This window comes from Phasianus colchicus, chromosome 31 (assembly GCF_987193195.1).
Source record: "Phasianus colchicus chromosome 31, bPhaCol1.hap1.1, whole genome shotgun sequence".
NCBI classification, from domain to species: Eukaryota; Metazoa; Chordata; class Aves; order Galliformes; family Phasianidae; genus Phasianus; species Phasianus colchicus.
The window spans coordinates 1,692,772-1,708,227 of record NC_143466.1 but is presented as its reverse complement, the minus strand read 5'-3'; the positions used below and the strand labels follow the sequence as shown (position 1 = coordinate 1,708,227).

Below are 15,456 nucleotides of genomic sequence, written 5' to 3'. Positions count from 1 at the left end.
TCTCCTTCCCCGCCGGCTCATCTTGCAGCTCAGGGGGACAGCCCGCTCCTGCGCCTGTAAGACTACCTTCTTGAAGAGCAACCAGTTGTCTTGGACCCCTTTACCCTCTAAGACTGAATCCCAGAGGACTCCCCCTACTAGTCTTCTAAACAATTCAAAGTCCGCCCTCCGGAAGTCCAAGGTAGCAGTTTTGCTGTTCTTCCTCCTGGCTCCACCAAGAATTGAGAACTCTACCATCTCATGGTCACTCTGTCCAAGACAGCCCCCGACCTCCACGTCTCCCACCAGACCTTCTCTGTTTGTGAACAGCAGGTCTAGCGGGGCAGTTCCTCTCGTGGGCTCTCTGACCAGCTGCATCAGGAAGTTATCCTCTCTGCATTCCAGAAACCTCCTAGACTGCTTCTTCTGTGCTGTGCTGTGCTCCCAGCATATGTCAGGGAAGTTGAAGTCCCCCATGAGGACAAGGGCTGGCGACTGTGCAGCTCGTGCCAGCTGCTTATAGAATAGCTCGCCTGTCTCTCATCCTGGTTTGGAGGTCTATAGCAGACGCCCACCAGGATGTCTGCCTTGTCAGCCCTTCCCCTGATCTTTACCCATAGGGATTCAACGTTATCGTCCCCAGTCACAATCTCAGTAGCATAAAAGCAATCCCTAATGCAGAGAGCCACACTGCCACCCCTCCTTCCTTGCCTATCCTTCCTGAAGAGTCTGTAGCCATCCATTGCAGCGCTCCAGTCATGGGAGCAATCCCACCACGTTTCCGTTATGGCAACTAGGTCATCGTTTGCCTGCTGCACAATGGCTTCCAACTCTTCTTGCTTGCTGCCCATGCTGCGTGCATTAGTGTAGACGCACCTCAGCTGAGCCCCTCGCCTCTCACCTAATCCCAATACCACTTCCCCAGGCTGATCTCTAGTAGGCCTGGCTTTATCCCCTGCCCCCTTCCTATCTAGTTTAAAGCCCTCTCTACAAGTCTTGTCAGCTCCTGGGCAAGTATCCGTTTTCCTTTGGAGACAGGCAATTCCCATCAGCACACCTCAGTCCAAGTGCCGAGTAGACTGCCCCGTGATCAAAGAATCCAAAATTTTTGCACTTGCACCTCAGCAAATGCTCTCAGCCATGCATTTATAAGATGGCTTTTCCTGGTCATCTCAGTGTTTGTCCCTGCCACCAAGGGAATACTGGCAAACACTACTTGTATGCCCGCTCCACCAACTAACTTCCCCAGTCTCCTAAAATCATTTTTTATAATCCTCAGGCTTCTATCAGCCATCCCATCGCTGCCGGCCTGAACTATCAATAAAGGGCAATAATCAGAGGGGCGGATAAGGCTGGGGAGTTTTCTAGAAATATCCCTGAGCCGGGCCGCAGGAAGGCAGCACACCTCCCTGTGGGTAGGGTCAGGCCGACATATTGGACCCTCTGTTCCTCTCAGAAGAGAGTCGCCTACAACTAGCACCCTCCTTTCTTTCTTGGAGGAGGCAGTCTTCAAACGTGGAGCTGACCGCCTCACCTTGGGCAAGCTTGGCGGCAGTGCTCCCACGTCATCACTCACCACTCCCTCTGGTTGTTACAGGGCTTCATACCTGTTACTGAGAGGGACCAGGGAACCGAGGGAGGTCGGGATGGGGGTTGCCTGCGACGCTGGGCTGAGACCTGCTGCCATTCCTCCTCTCCTCTCTAGCTGTCTCTCCCTGTTTGACTATGGAGAGAGAGAGGGTCCATTACTCCCTCAGTCTGGGAAGTGCAATCTCTGCGCCTTTCTCGCACAGAGTCACTCCACCAGTCAATCTCCCGCTCGCACTCTCTGATGGTCCGCAGTCTACCTACCTCCTCCCTCAGCTCCACCACCAGGTTGAGCAGCTCGGCCAGCTGCTCACACCGCACACAAGTGGCATCCTTCCCATCCTCCCCTGGCAGCAGCAGGCTGAGGCACTCCCAGCAGCCAGCGACCTGAACATTACTGAGCAGACCCTCTATCTGGGTTGCCACAGTCTTTGCGTGGGAAGCACGTTTCCTGGTGAGCACCATGTTTGAAATGGTGGCGTCAGGGCCTGTCAACAGGAGAGCAAGTCACCTGAAAAAAAGACAGGAGCACTCACCCATGCTGACACAAGACCTCCACTCCCACTGCTGCCTTACTGAACGGGCAGTGCAGGCGGCCCTCACACACTGACTCCCTAGTCCATCCTGGTAAAGCTCAACCCATGCAGCCGGCTTCGGCAGGTGGCACCTCAGGGTGACAGTGTCCCCAAGGGACCCCCCTGGCTGGGGTGCAGCGACAGGGAGGGTCGGGGCACGAGGACAGGGGACAGCAGTCAGCCTTGTCCCTGCACACCCTCCTGTGCCCTCTGATGGCCCCCTGACCACGCTCCCCTCCCTCTCTCACCATAAACCCCCTATCACCACACTCATGCTGCCAGGCCCTGCTCGCTGCCACCAGCCACCAACCTGCAAGGGACACGGTTCTGATCGCACATAGGGCCACCAATCCCCGTGGCACCACGTCCCCATTGGCAATCACCCAGGATGAGGGCCAGCACCATTGGTGCCGTGAGGCAGGAACAGCTTTGGGACTGCAGTGGGGGCAGGAAGCAGCCTCAGAGCCACTGTCACTTCCTCTTGTGGACGTTACTCTGTTACATCACCTCCTGATGTGGAATTTGTGGTCCCCAAGAGATGGTGGTACTGAGGGCACCCAATGGCTGACACCCAGAGCCGTGCACACATGCCCCAGTTGTGGTGCCCCATACAGGCTGTCACCCCTGCATATCTCACGCTGTCCCCAAAGGCCTGCCAGTTTGAAGCCCTCTCAGGGAAACAAGCCAGCTCCTGGTCTGAGGTCCTCTTCTCCCTTTCAGACAGGTGGGATCCACCTGCAACCATCAGCACAGCACAGAGTACAGTGCCCTCTGGTCAGAAAAAGAAGAAGCAAAACTTCTGCTGTGGCACCAACCATTCAGCCACATATTTATCAGATGTGTTTCCCTGACCTCTCAGTATCCTTCACAGCTACTGAGCGGACAGAGGAGAACGCCACATGCACTCCCACTGCACCCAGTGAGCAACCCAGTGCCTTTGCAGGGCCCTCAAGCTTCTCTCAGTGACTTCATCACTGCCAGCTTGAGCCATCAGTGAGGGAGAACAACCAGAGGGGTGAACCAGAGCAGGGAGTCTCCTGCTGATGTCCTGAGCTGGCAACAAGGAAGGCAGCACACTTTCCCTACAGGTAGGGACTGGCCGATGAGTCAGAGCCTTTTTTCCCATCAGAAGGAGTCCCCTGCGACAGACACCTTTCTTTTCTTCTGTCTGAAGGCAGTCTGGAGGCGTGCAACTGACTGCCTTGCCCTTGGCAAGGACCTGAGTGCAGGCTCAGGCACTCCCTCCTGGGGAAGACCTGCATGGATGAGTTTTGGGGTGGGCACTCGCCCGGGAAGCTGCATTCTTTTTGGGAAGAACTTTCAGCCTCCTGGAGACCACGGCCAGATGTGTTGTCTGGGAGGCAGCTGATGGGTGAACTGATCTCTGGAGTGTAGAGGGATGCTCTTTCCTCCTGCTCAGCCGTGCACATAGGGGGCACTGGGGATATTGGAGTCACTGGAGGAACTGGGGACATTGCTGGATATTGAGGGCATTGCAGACATGGGGGACACTGAAGGAATTGGGGGCACTGGGCGTAAAGCAAAGTTGGGTCAATAGTCCACATTGACCCCAACACCAGTGGACATTGGGGAAAACATTACGTCACACTCAGGGTTCTGCATTGACCACACTGATCTATGTGACCTCATTGACCACACTGACCACATCCACGGGTCTTTATTGACTCTAACCCAGTAGGACAACCCAACAGCGACCAAGTGTTGGTTGACCCACAAACATTGGACACATCCACGGAACCACTCTTACCACAAAAACAACACACCCATCCCCATTTCTGACCTCCTACCCCATTAAACCCACTCCAATCACAACAACCTCATTTACCCCAGAACCTCCTCCTGGTTGGGGCTCACTCTCCTCCACTCCCCCCCTCACTCCCCCACCCACACCAACCCGAAAACCCATGGATTATGCCACAAACCGCCCCCACCACCCCACTGACCGCCCTCCGCACAGCACTGGAGGAGAAATAGAAGATGAGGGGGTCGAGCGTGGGGCTGAGGGTGGTGAGGAGCACAGCGTAGGTCCTCCATGTGGGGCTGCGCTGCTGCACAAAGCCCACCACATGCGAGAGGTTGTAGGGACCAAAGCAGATGACAAAGTTGACCATGGTGGCCACGGCCAGCCCCACAGTGCGGTACTTCTTCTGCAGTGGGATGTGGGGTCGAGTGAGGAGGGCACGGATGATGTGGACATAGCAGAACATGGTGATGGCAAAGGGGAGGAGGAAGAGGACGAGGAAGAGCACAAGGCGCAGCGGGAGAACAAAGCGCAGCTGGGCTGGGGAGAAGTCATCGTAGCAGTGGTAGACCTTGTGGGGTTGAGTCTCAGAGGCATTCTGAGAGTTCCATGAGGTTGTGGTGGGGATGTGGGGAGTTTTTGGGGTTGTGCAGGCAGAGAATTGGAGGGTGGAGATGTTGCGGTCAGCCTTGGGGCTGGAGATCCTGTAGATGTTGAGACTGGGGACCTTGGAGCCACTGGGAGTGGTGATGTCAGCAGTAGAAGTACTGGGGACGTCGGTGTCAATGCCGTTAGGTTTGGTTAACTCAAATCCCCCAAGGTCAGACCGACTGGTCCCGGAACAATGGGAGTTGTCCGTCTTCAGCCCAACGTGGTCAACGTGATTGGGGTTGTCCATCACCGATCCCCAGGTCTTTTTCCCATTGAAGCCTAAACCACCTTCCCCATCAGCCTCAGAGCCATTGACCCCAAACTCTCTGTGATGCTCCGCTACAAAGACGAAGGAACAAAGGGACAATGCCATCACCCAAAGGACGGCGCTGGCGGCCATCATCCGCCATAACCTCCGGCGCCGGTTGTAGCGGTGTGGGAACACGACCCCAAAGTAGCGCTCCACACTGAGGGCAGCTATAAAGAGAGTGCTGAGGTAGATGCTGGAGTAGAAGCAGAAGTTTGCAATGGGGCAGAGCACTCTGGGGAAGGGCCACGCCATCATGGCTGCCTCTTCGGCCATCTTGAATGGGAGGAAGAGGAGGACAAGGAGGTCGGCGGTGGTGAGGTGGAGGAGGAGGAGGTCGGCAGCGGTGAGGTGGGGATGAGGACGGTGGCATCGGATTTTGATGAGGAGGGTGAGGAGGGTGAAGATGTTGGCAGGAAAACCCACAGCGAAGGTCAGCACGTGGATGGCTAAGACGAGCATGGCGAGAGGAAGGCTGTGGGACAAAGGGCACAGAGCTGTAGGGCAGGCTATGGGGTCATACTGGAATGGGACAAGATATCAAACCGGGGCTATAGGAGGGGTAAGGGATGATACCAGAGCTATGGGTTGGAGTATGGAGTCCGTGGGCTATGAGGCAAGGATAGGGGGCACAGATCAGACTGTGGGATGGTGTGTCAATTTCTGGGGATATGGGACTGGAAATGAGGATATGGGGTTGGATGTGGAGCTATGGGGCATGATATGGGGCAAGAGGGAGAGTTATGGGGCTGTGAAATGTGATATGGGGCTGCGGGAAGGTATATATGGTCCTCGTAGTCCCAAAGACATGAGTATGAGTGCAGCAGGAGGAAGGTTCCAGGGCTGTGGGACATAAAGCTATGGAGCAGGATATGGATCCATGGGGCAGGACATGGGGTAAGATTTCCTGTTATGGGTCAGGATATGGGATTATGGGCAGGATATGGGCTCGTAGCATTCCCAAAGCGATGAGGATGAGGATGGAGGAAGGGAAGGCTGTGTGGCTGTGGGGCACAGAGCCACGAAGCTGAATATGGAATCACGGGGCTGTGGGGCAGGAACATGGCCTGATGTGGTTATGGGGTACGATGTGGTGTCATGGGGTTATGAGGTGAGGCCCCACAGCTTCCTCCATACCCATGGGAGAGTGCTGCCCCCATATGGATTTCATATGGTTGATTAATGCATTTCCTGCTCAGGGTGAGGAGAAGAGGTGGGGCAGGACCCTGAGCCTCTCCATTTGAAAACCCACAAATGACCCCAAATCCCACAGCTCTCCCAGAACTCCCCACACCTCATAACTCACCAAAACCACATCTCACAGAATCACAGAATCACAGAAACACTAAGGTTGGAAAAGACCTACAGATCATCCAGTCCAACCATCCACCTATCACCAATGGTTCTCGCTAAACCATATCCCTCAACGCAACATCCAAACGTTCCTTGAACACCTCCAGGGAAGGGGATTCCACCACCTCCCTGGGCAGCCCATTCGAGCGCCTGACCACCCTTTCAGAGAAGTAGTATTTCCTAATATCCAGCCTGAATCTTCCCTGGCGCAGCTTGAAACCATTCCCTCTAGTCCTATCACCGGTTATACGGGAGAAGAGGCCGACCCCCAGCTCCTACCACCTCCCTTCAGGTAGCTATAGAGAGCAATAACTTTTCACCTGAGCCTCCTCTTCTCCAGACTGAACAATCCCAGCTCCCTCAGCCGCTCCTCATCAGGCCTGTGCTCCAGACCCCTCACCAGTTTTGTTGCCCTTCTTTGAACACGCTCCAGGGCCTCAATGTCTTTCTTGCAGTGAGGGGCCCAAAACTGGCCACAGTACTCGAGGTGCGGCCTCACCAGAGCTGAGTACAGGGGAACAATTACTTCCCTACTCCTGCTGGTCACATTACTTCTGATGCAAGCCAGGATCCCATTGGCCTTCTTGGCCACCTGGGCACACTGCTGGCTCATGTTTAGCCGAGCGTCAACCAACACCCCCAGGTCCATTTCCTCTATGCAGTCCTCCAGCCACTCCGCCCCAAGCATGTAGCGTTGCCTGGGGTTGTTGTAGCCGAAGTGTAGGACCTGGCATTTGGTCTCGTTGAACCTCATCCCGTTGGCCTCAGCCCAGCCCTCCAGCCTGTCCAGATCCATCTGAATGGTCTCGCCACCCCCAGGCAGATCCACACTTCCAGCCAACTTGGTGTCATCTGCGAATTTACTGAGGGTGCACTCGATGCCTTCATCCAGGTCATCAAGAAAGATCTCGAAGAGGACAGGCTCCAGCACCGACCCCTGGGGAACACAGCTCGTGACCGGTCGCCAGCGGGATTTAGTTCCATTGACCACCACTCTCTGGGCCCGGCGCTCCAGCCAGCTCCTTACCCAGCCAAGAGCGTACCCATCCAAGCCTCGGGCTGCCAGCTTCTGCAGGAGAATACTGTGGGAGACAGTGTCAAAGGCCTCGCTGAAGTCTAGGTAGACCACATCAACAGCCTGTCCCTCATCCACCAGGCGGGTCACTAGATCATAGAAGGAGATCAGGTTGGTCAAGCAGGACCTGCCCTTCGGGAACCCATGCTGGCTAGGCCTGATCCCCCGTTCATCCCGCACTTGCCGCGTGATCTCCCTCAAGAGAATCTGTGACAGTCCAGTTGCAGTAGCAGGTCTCTGACTGTTTCCTTCTGAATCGTGGGTGGTTTAGTCTGCTCCCCAGCCGAGACTACCAGGTCAAAAAGTGGAGTATCCTGAGGATACTCAGGATAACCTTTAAAGACAGACGTAAAGAAGGCATTCAGGACCTCTGCCTTTTCCTTATTGTCAGTAGTCACATTCCCAGCCTCATCCAGTAAGGAATGGAGATTCTCCTTAGTCCTCCTCTTACTGTTGATATATTTGTAAAAGGATTTCTTGTTTCTTTTTATCCCAGCGGCCAGGTTGAGTTCGAGCTGGGCTTTTGCCTTTCTGATTTTCTCCCTGCACATCTTAACAACTTCTCTGTACTCTTTCTGAGTCGCCCGTCCCTTCTTCCACAGGCGGTAGATTCTCTTTTTCTCCTGGAGCCTCAAGAATAGCTCCCTATTCATCCACGCCGGTCTCCTTCCCCGCCGGCTCATCTTGCAGCTCAGGGGGACAGCCCGCTCCTGCGCCTGTAAGACTACCTTCTTGAAGAGCAACCAGTTGTCTTGGACCCCTTTACCCTCTAAGACTGAATCCCAGAGGACTCCCCCTACTAGTCTTCTAAACAATTCAAAGTCCGCCCTCCGGAAGTCCAAGGTAGCAGTTTTGCTGTTCTTCCTCCTGGCTCCACCAAGAATTGAGAACTCTACCATCTCATGGTCACTCTGTCCAAGACAGCCCCCGACCTCCACGTCTCCCACCAGACCTTCTCTGTTTGTGAACAGCAGGTCTAGCGGGGCAGTTCCTCTCGTGGGCTCTCTGACCAGCTGCATCAGGAAGTTATCCTCTCTGCATTCCAGAAACCTCCTAGACTGCTTCTTCTGTGCTGTGCTGTGCTCCCAGCATATGTCAGGGAAGTTGAAGTCCCCCATGAGGACAAGGGCTGGCGACTGTGCAGCTCGTGCCAGCTGCTTATAGAATAGCTCGCCTGTCTCTCATCCTGGTTTGGAGGTCTATAGCAGACGCCCACCAGGATGTCTGCCTTGTCAGCCCTTCCCCTGATCTTTACCCATAGGGATTCAACGTTATCGTCCCCAGTCACAATCTCAGTAGCATAAAAGCAATCCCTAATGCAGAGAGCCACACTGCCACCCCTCCTTCCTTGCCTATCCTTCCTGAAGAGTCTGTAGCCATCCATTGCAGCGCTCCAGTCATGGGAGCAATCCCACCACGTTTCCGTTATGGCAACTAGGTCATCGTTTGCCTGCTGCACAATGGCTTCCAACTCTTCTTGCTTGCTGCCCATGCTGCGTGCATTAGTGTAGACGCAGCTCAGCTGAGCCCCTCGCCTCTCACCTAATCCCAATACCACTTCCCCAGGCTGATCTCTAGTAGGCCTGGCTTTATCCCCTGCCCCCTTCCTATCTAGTTTAAAGCCCTCTCTACAAGTCTTGTCAGCTCCTGGGCAAGTATCCGTTTTCCTTTGGAGACAGGCAATTCCCATCAGCACACCTCAGTCCAAGTGCCGAGTAGACCGCCCCGTGATCAAAGAATCCAAAATTTTTGCACTTGCACCTCAGCAAATGCTCTCAGCCATGCATTTATAAGATGGCTTTTCCTGGTCATCTCAGTGTTTGTCCCTGCCACCAAGGGAATACTGGCAAACACTACTTGTATGCCCGCTCCACCAACTAACTTCCCCAGTCTCCTAAAATCATTTTTTATAATCCTCAGGCTTCTATCAGCCATCCCATCGCTGCCGGCCTGAACTATCAATAAAGGGCAATAATCAGAGGGGCGGATAAGGCTGGGGAGTTTTCTAGAAATATCCCTGAGCCGGGCCGCAGGAAGGCAGCACACCTCCCTGTGGGTAGGGTCAGGCCGACATATTGGACCCTCTGTTCCTCTCAGAAGAGAGTCGCCTACAACTAGCACCCTCCTTTCTTTCTTGGAGGAGGCAGTCTTCAAACGTGGAGCTGACCGCCTCACCTTGGGCAAGCTTGGCGGCAGTGCTCCCACGTCATCACTCACCACTCCCTCTGGTTGATTCAGGGCTTCATACCTGTTACTGAGAGGGACCAGGGAACCGAGGGAGGTCGGGATGGGGGTTGCCTGCGACGCTGGGCTGAGACCTGCTGCCATTCCTCCTCTCCTCTCTAGCTGTCTCTCCCTGTTTGACTATGGAGAGAGAGAGGGTCCATTACTCCCTCAGTCTGGGAAGTGCAATCTCTGCGCCTTTCTCGCACAGAGTCACTCCACCAGTCAATCTCCCGCTCGCACTCTCTGATGGTCCGCAGTCTACCTACCTCCTCCCTCAGCTCCACCACCAGGTTGAGCAGCTCGGCCAGCTGCTCACACCGCACGCAAGTGGCATCCTTCCCATCCTCCCCTGGCAGCAGCAGGCTGAGGCACTCCCAGCAGCCAGCGACCTGAACATTACTGAGCAGACCCTCTATCTGGGTTGCCACAGTCTTTGCGTGGGAAGCACGTTTCCTGGTGAGCACCATGTTTGAAATGGTGGCGTCAGGGCCTGTCAACAGGAGAGCAAGTCACCTGAAAAAAAGACAGGAGCACTCACCCATGCTGACACAAGACCTCCACTCCCACTGCTGCCTTACTGAACGGGCAGTGCAGGCGGCCCTCACACACTGACTCCCTAGTCCATCCTGGTAAAGCTCAACCCATGCAGCCGGCTTCGGCAGGTGGCACCTCAGGGTGACAGTGTCCCCAAGGGACCCCCCTGGCTGGGGTGCAGCGACAGGGAGGGTCGGGGCACGAGGACAGGGGACAGCAGTCAGCCTTGTCCCTGCACACCCTCCTGTGCCCTCTGATGGCCCCCTGACCACGCTCCCCTCCCTCTCTCACCATAAACCCCCTATCACCACACTCATGCTGCCAGGCCCTGCTCGCTGCCACCAGCCACCAACCTGCAAGGGACACGGTTCTGATCGCACATAGGGCCACCAATCCCCGTGGCACCACGTCCCCATTGGCAATCACCCAGGATGAGGGCCAGCACCATTGGTGCCGTGAGGCAGGAACAGCTTTGGGACTGCAGTGGGGGCAGGAAGCAGCCTCAGAGCCACTGTCACTTCCTCTTGTGGACGTTACTCTGTTACATCACCTCCTGATGTGGAATTTGTGGTCCCCAAGAGATGGTGGTACTGAGGGCACCCAATGGCTGACACCCAGAGCCGTGCACACATGCCCCAGTTGTGGTGCCCCATACAGGCTGTCACCCCTGCATATCTCACGCTGTCCCCAAAGGCCTGCCAGTTTGAAGCCCTCTCAGGGAAACAAGCCAGCTCCTGGTCTGAGGTCCTCTTCTCCCTTTCAGACAGGTGGGATCCACCTGCAACCATCAGCACAGCACAGAGTACAGTGCCCTCTGGTCAGAAAAAGAAGAAGCAAAACTTCTGCTGTGGCACCAACCATTCAGCCACATATTTATCAGATGTGTTTCCCTGACCTCTCAGTATCCTTCACAGCTACTGAGCGGACAGAGGAGAACGCCACATGCACTCCCACTGCACCCAGTGAGCAACCCAGTGCCTTTGCAGGGCCCTCAAGCTTCTCTCAGTGACTTCATCACTGCCAGCTTGAGCCATCAGTGAGGGAGAACAACCAGAGGGGTGAACCAGAGCAGGGAGTCTCCTGCTGATGTCCTGAGCTGGCAACAAGGAAGGCAGCACACTTTCCCTACAGGTAGGGACTGGCCGATGAGTCAGAGCCTTTTTTCCCATCAGAAGGAGTCCCCTGCGACAGACACCTTTCTTTTCTTCTGTCTGAAGGCAGTCTGGAGGCGTGCAACTGACTGCCTTGCCCTTGGCAAGGACCTGAGTGCAGGCTCAGGCACTCCCTCCTGGGGAAGACCTGCATGGATGAGTTTTGGGGTGGGCACTCGCCCGGGAAGCTGCATTCTTTTTGGGAAGAACTTTCAGCCTCCTGGAGACCACGGCCAGATGTGTTGTCTGGGAGGCAGCTGATGGGTGAACTGATCTCTGGAGTGTAGAGGGATGCTCTTTCCTCCTGCTCAGCCGTGCACATAGGGGGCACTGGGGATATTGGAGTCACTGGAGGAACTGGGGACATTGCTGGATATTGAGGGCATTGCAGACATGGGGGACACTGAAGGAATTGGGGGCACTGGGCGTAAAGCAAAGTTGGGTCAATAGTCCACATTGACCCCAACACCAGTGGACATTGGGGAAAACATTACGTCACACTCAGGGTTCTGCATTGACCACACTGATCTATGTGACCTCATTGACCACACTGACCACATCCACGGGTCTTTATTGACTCTAACCCAGTAGGACAACCCAACAGCGACCAAGTGTTGGTTGACCCACAAACATTGGACACATCCACGGAACCACTCTTACCACAAAAACAACACACCCATCCCCATTTCTGACCTCCTACCCCATTAAACCCACTCCAATCACAACAACCTCATTTACCCCAGAACCTCCTCCTGGTTGGGGCTCACTCTCCTCCACTCCCCCCCTCACTCCCCCACCCACACCAACCCGAAAACCCATGGATTGTGCCACAAACCGCCCCCACCACCCCACTGACCGCCCTCCGCACAGCACTGGAGGAGAAATAGAAGATGAAGGGGTCGAGCGCGGGGCTGAGGGTGGTGAGGAGCACAGCGTAGGTCCTCCATGTGGGGCTGCGCTGCTGCACAAAGCCCACCACATGCGAGAGGTTGTAGGGACCAAAGCAGATGACAAAGTTGACCATGGTGGCCACGGCCAGCCCCACAGTGCGGTACTTCTTCTGCAGTGGGATGTGGGGTCGAGTGAGGAGGGCACGGATGATGTGGACATAGCAGAACATGGTGATGGCAAAGGGGAGGAGGAAGAGGACGAGGAAGAGCACAAGGCGCAGCGGGAGAACAAAGCGCAGCTGGGTTGGGGAGAAGTCATCGTAGCAGTGGTAGACCTTGTGGGGTTGAGTCTCAGAGGCATTCTGAGAGTTCCATGAGGTTGTGGTGGGGATGTGGGGAGTTTTTGGGGTTGTGCAGGCAGAGAATTGGAGGGTGGAGATGTTGCGGTCGGCCTTGGGGCTGGAGATCCTGTAGATGTTGAGACTGGGGACCTTGGAGCCACTGGGAGTGGTGATGTCAGCAGTAGAAGTACTGGGGACGTCGGTGTCAATGCCGTTAGGTTTGGTTAACTCAAATCCCCCAGGGTCAGACCGACTGGTCCCGGAACAATGGGAGTTGTCCGTCTTCAGCCCAACGTGGTCAACGTGATTGGGGTTGTCCATCACCGATCCCCAGGTCTTTTTCCCATTGAAGCCTAAACCACCTTCCCCATCAGCCTCAGAGCCATTGACCCCAAACTCTCTGTGATGCTCCGCTACAAAGACGAAGGAACAAAGGGACAATGCCATCACCCAAAGGACGGCGCTGGCGGCCATCATCCGCCATAACCTCCGGCGCCGGTTGTAGCGGTGTGGGAACACGACCCCAAAGTAGCGCTCCACACTGAGGGCAGCTATAAAGAGAGTGCTGAGGTAGATGCTGGAGTAGAAGCAGAAGTTTGCAATGGGGCAGAGCACTCTGGGGAAGGGCCACGCCATCATGGCTGCCTCTTCGGCCATCTTGAATGGGAGGAAGAGGAGGACAAGGAGGTCGGCGGTGGTGAGGTGGAGGAGGAGGAGGTCGGCAGCGGTGAGGTGGGGATGAGGACGGTGGCATCGGATTTTGATGAGGAGGGTGAGGAGGGTGAAGATGTTGGCAGGAAAACCCACAGCGAAGGTCAGCACGTGGATGGCTAAGACGAGCATGGCGAGAGGAAGGCTGTGGGACAAAGGGCACAGAGCTGTAGGGCAGGCTATGGGGTCATACTGGAATGGGACAAGATATCAAACTGGGACTATAGGAGGGATACAAGGGATGATACCAGAGCTATGGGTTGGAGTATGGAGTCCGTGGGCTATGAGGCAAGGATATGGGGCACAGATCAGACCGTGGGGTGATTTGTCAATTTCTGGGGATATGGGACTGGAAATGAGGATATGGGGTTGGATGTGGAGCTATGGGGCATGATATGGGGCAAGAGGGAGAGGTATGGGGCTGTGAAATGTGATATGGGTCTGTGGGAAGGTATATGTGTTCCTAGTAGTCCCAAAGACATGAGAATGAGTGCAGCAGGAGGAAGACTCCAGGGCTGTGGGACATAAAGCTATGGAGCAGGATATGGATCTATGGGGCAGGACATGGGGTAAGATTTCCTGTTATGGGTCAGGATATGGGATTATGGGCAGCATATGGGCTCGTAGCATTCCCAAAGTGATGAGGATGAGGATAAAGGAAGGGAAGGCTGTGTGGCTGTGGGGCACAGAGCCATGAGGCTGAATATGGAATCACGGGGCTGTGGGGCAGGAACATGGCCTGATGTGGTTATGGGGTACGATGTGGTGTCATGGGGTTATAAGGTGAGGCCCCACAGCTTCCTCCATACCCATGGGAGAGTGCTGCCCCCATATGGATTTCATATGGTTGATTAATGCATTTCCTGCTCAGGGTGAGGAGAAGAGGAGGGGCAGGGCACTGAGCCTTCCCATCTGAAAACCCACAACTGACCCCAAATCCCACAGCTCTCCCAGAACTCCCCACACCTCATAACTCACCAAAACCACATCTCACAGAATCACAGAATCACAGAATTACTAAGGTTGGAAAAGACCTACAGATCATCCAGTCCAACCATCCACCTATCACCAATGGTTCTCGCTAAACCATATCCCTCAACACAACATCCAAACGTTCCTTGAACACCTCCAGGGAAGGGGATTCCACCACCTCCCTGGGCAGCCCATTCCAGTGCCTGACCACCCTTTCAGAGAAGTAGTATTTCCTAATATCCAGCCTGAATCTTCCCTGGCGCAGCTTGAAACCATTCCCTCTAGTCCTATCACTGGTTATACGGGAGAAGAGGCCGACCCCCAGCTCACTACAACCTCCCTTCAGGTAGTTATAGAGAGCAATAAGGTCTCTGCTGAGCCTCCTCATCTCCAGACTGAACGCTCCCAGCTCCCTCAGCCGCTCCTCATCAGGCCTGTGCTCCAGACCCCTCACCAGTTTTGTTGCCCTTCTTTGAACACGCTCCAGGGCCTCAATGTCTTTCTTGCAGTGAGGGGCCCAGAACTGGACACAGTACTCAGGGTGTGGCCTCACCAGAGCTGAGTACAGGGGAACAATTACTTCCCTACTCCTGCTGGTCACATTACTTCTCATACAAGCCAGGATGCCATTGGCCTTCTTGGCCATCTGGGCACACTGCTGGCTCATGTTTAGCCGAGCGTCAACCAACACCCCCAGGTCCATTTCCTCTACACAGTCTTCTAGCCACTCCGCCCCAAGCATGTAGCGTTGCTTGGGGTTGCTGTGGCCAAAGTGCAGGACCCGGCATTTGGTCTTATTAAACCTCATCCCGTTGGCTTCAGCCCAGCCCTCCAGCCTGTTCAGATCCCTCTGTAGGGCCTCACTACCCCCAGGCAGATCCACACTTCCAGCCAACTTGGTGTCATCTGCAAACTTACTGAGGGTGCACTCAATGCCCTCATCCAGGTCATCAACAAAGATCTCGAAGAGGACAGGCCCCAGCACCAACCCCTGGGGAACACCGCTCGTGACCGGTCGCCAGCTGGATTTAGCTCCATTGACCACCACTCTCTGAGCCCGGCGCTCCAGCCAGCTCCTTACCCAGCCAAGAGTGTACCCATCCAAGCCTCGGGCTGCCAGCTTCTGCAGGAGAATACTGTGGGAGACAGTGTCAAAGGCCTCGCTGAAGTCTAGGTAGACCACATCAACAGCCTGTCCCTCATCCACCAGGCGGGTCACTAGATCATAGAAGGAGATCAGGTTGGTCAAGCAGGACCTGCCCTTCATGAACCCATGCTGGCTAGGCCTGATCCCCCGGTTATCCCGCACTTGCCGCGTGATCTCCCTCAAGACAATCTGTTC

At 55.2% G+C, this 15,456-nt stretch overlaps 2 protein-coding genes across 2 annotated transcripts; both read right to left on the bottom strand.

Annotated features, from left to right (window-relative positions):
* Nucleotides 1-1,570: 1,570 nt before the first annotated feature.
* On the bottom strand, nt 1,571-6,382 carry LOC149914199 (G protein-coupled receptor 42-like). The gene is made up of 4 exons (XM_090127514.1): nt 4,051-6,382; nt 2,754-2,876; nt 1,831-2,054; nt 1,571-1,702 (listed from the first exon to the last, which is right to left on the bottom strand). The coding sequence occupies exons 1-4, from the start codon at nt 5,321-5,323 to the stop codon at nt 1,571-1,573; spliced, it is 1,752 nt and encodes a 583-aa protein (XP_089983640.1). The 5' UTR covers nt 5,324-6,382.
* Nucleotides 6,383-11,448: 5,066 nt separating this feature from the next.
* LOC149914198 (free fatty acid receptor 2-like) lies at nt 11,449-13,550 on the bottom strand. Its single transcript, XM_090127602.1, has one exon. It carries the CDS (start codon nt 13,272-13,274, stop codon nt 11,964-11,966), a length of 1,311 nt encoding a protein of 436 aa, XP_089983728.1. The 5' UTR covers nt 13,275-13,550; the 3' UTR covers nt 11,449-11,963.
* Nucleotides 13,551-15,456: the final 1,906 nt, after the last annotated feature.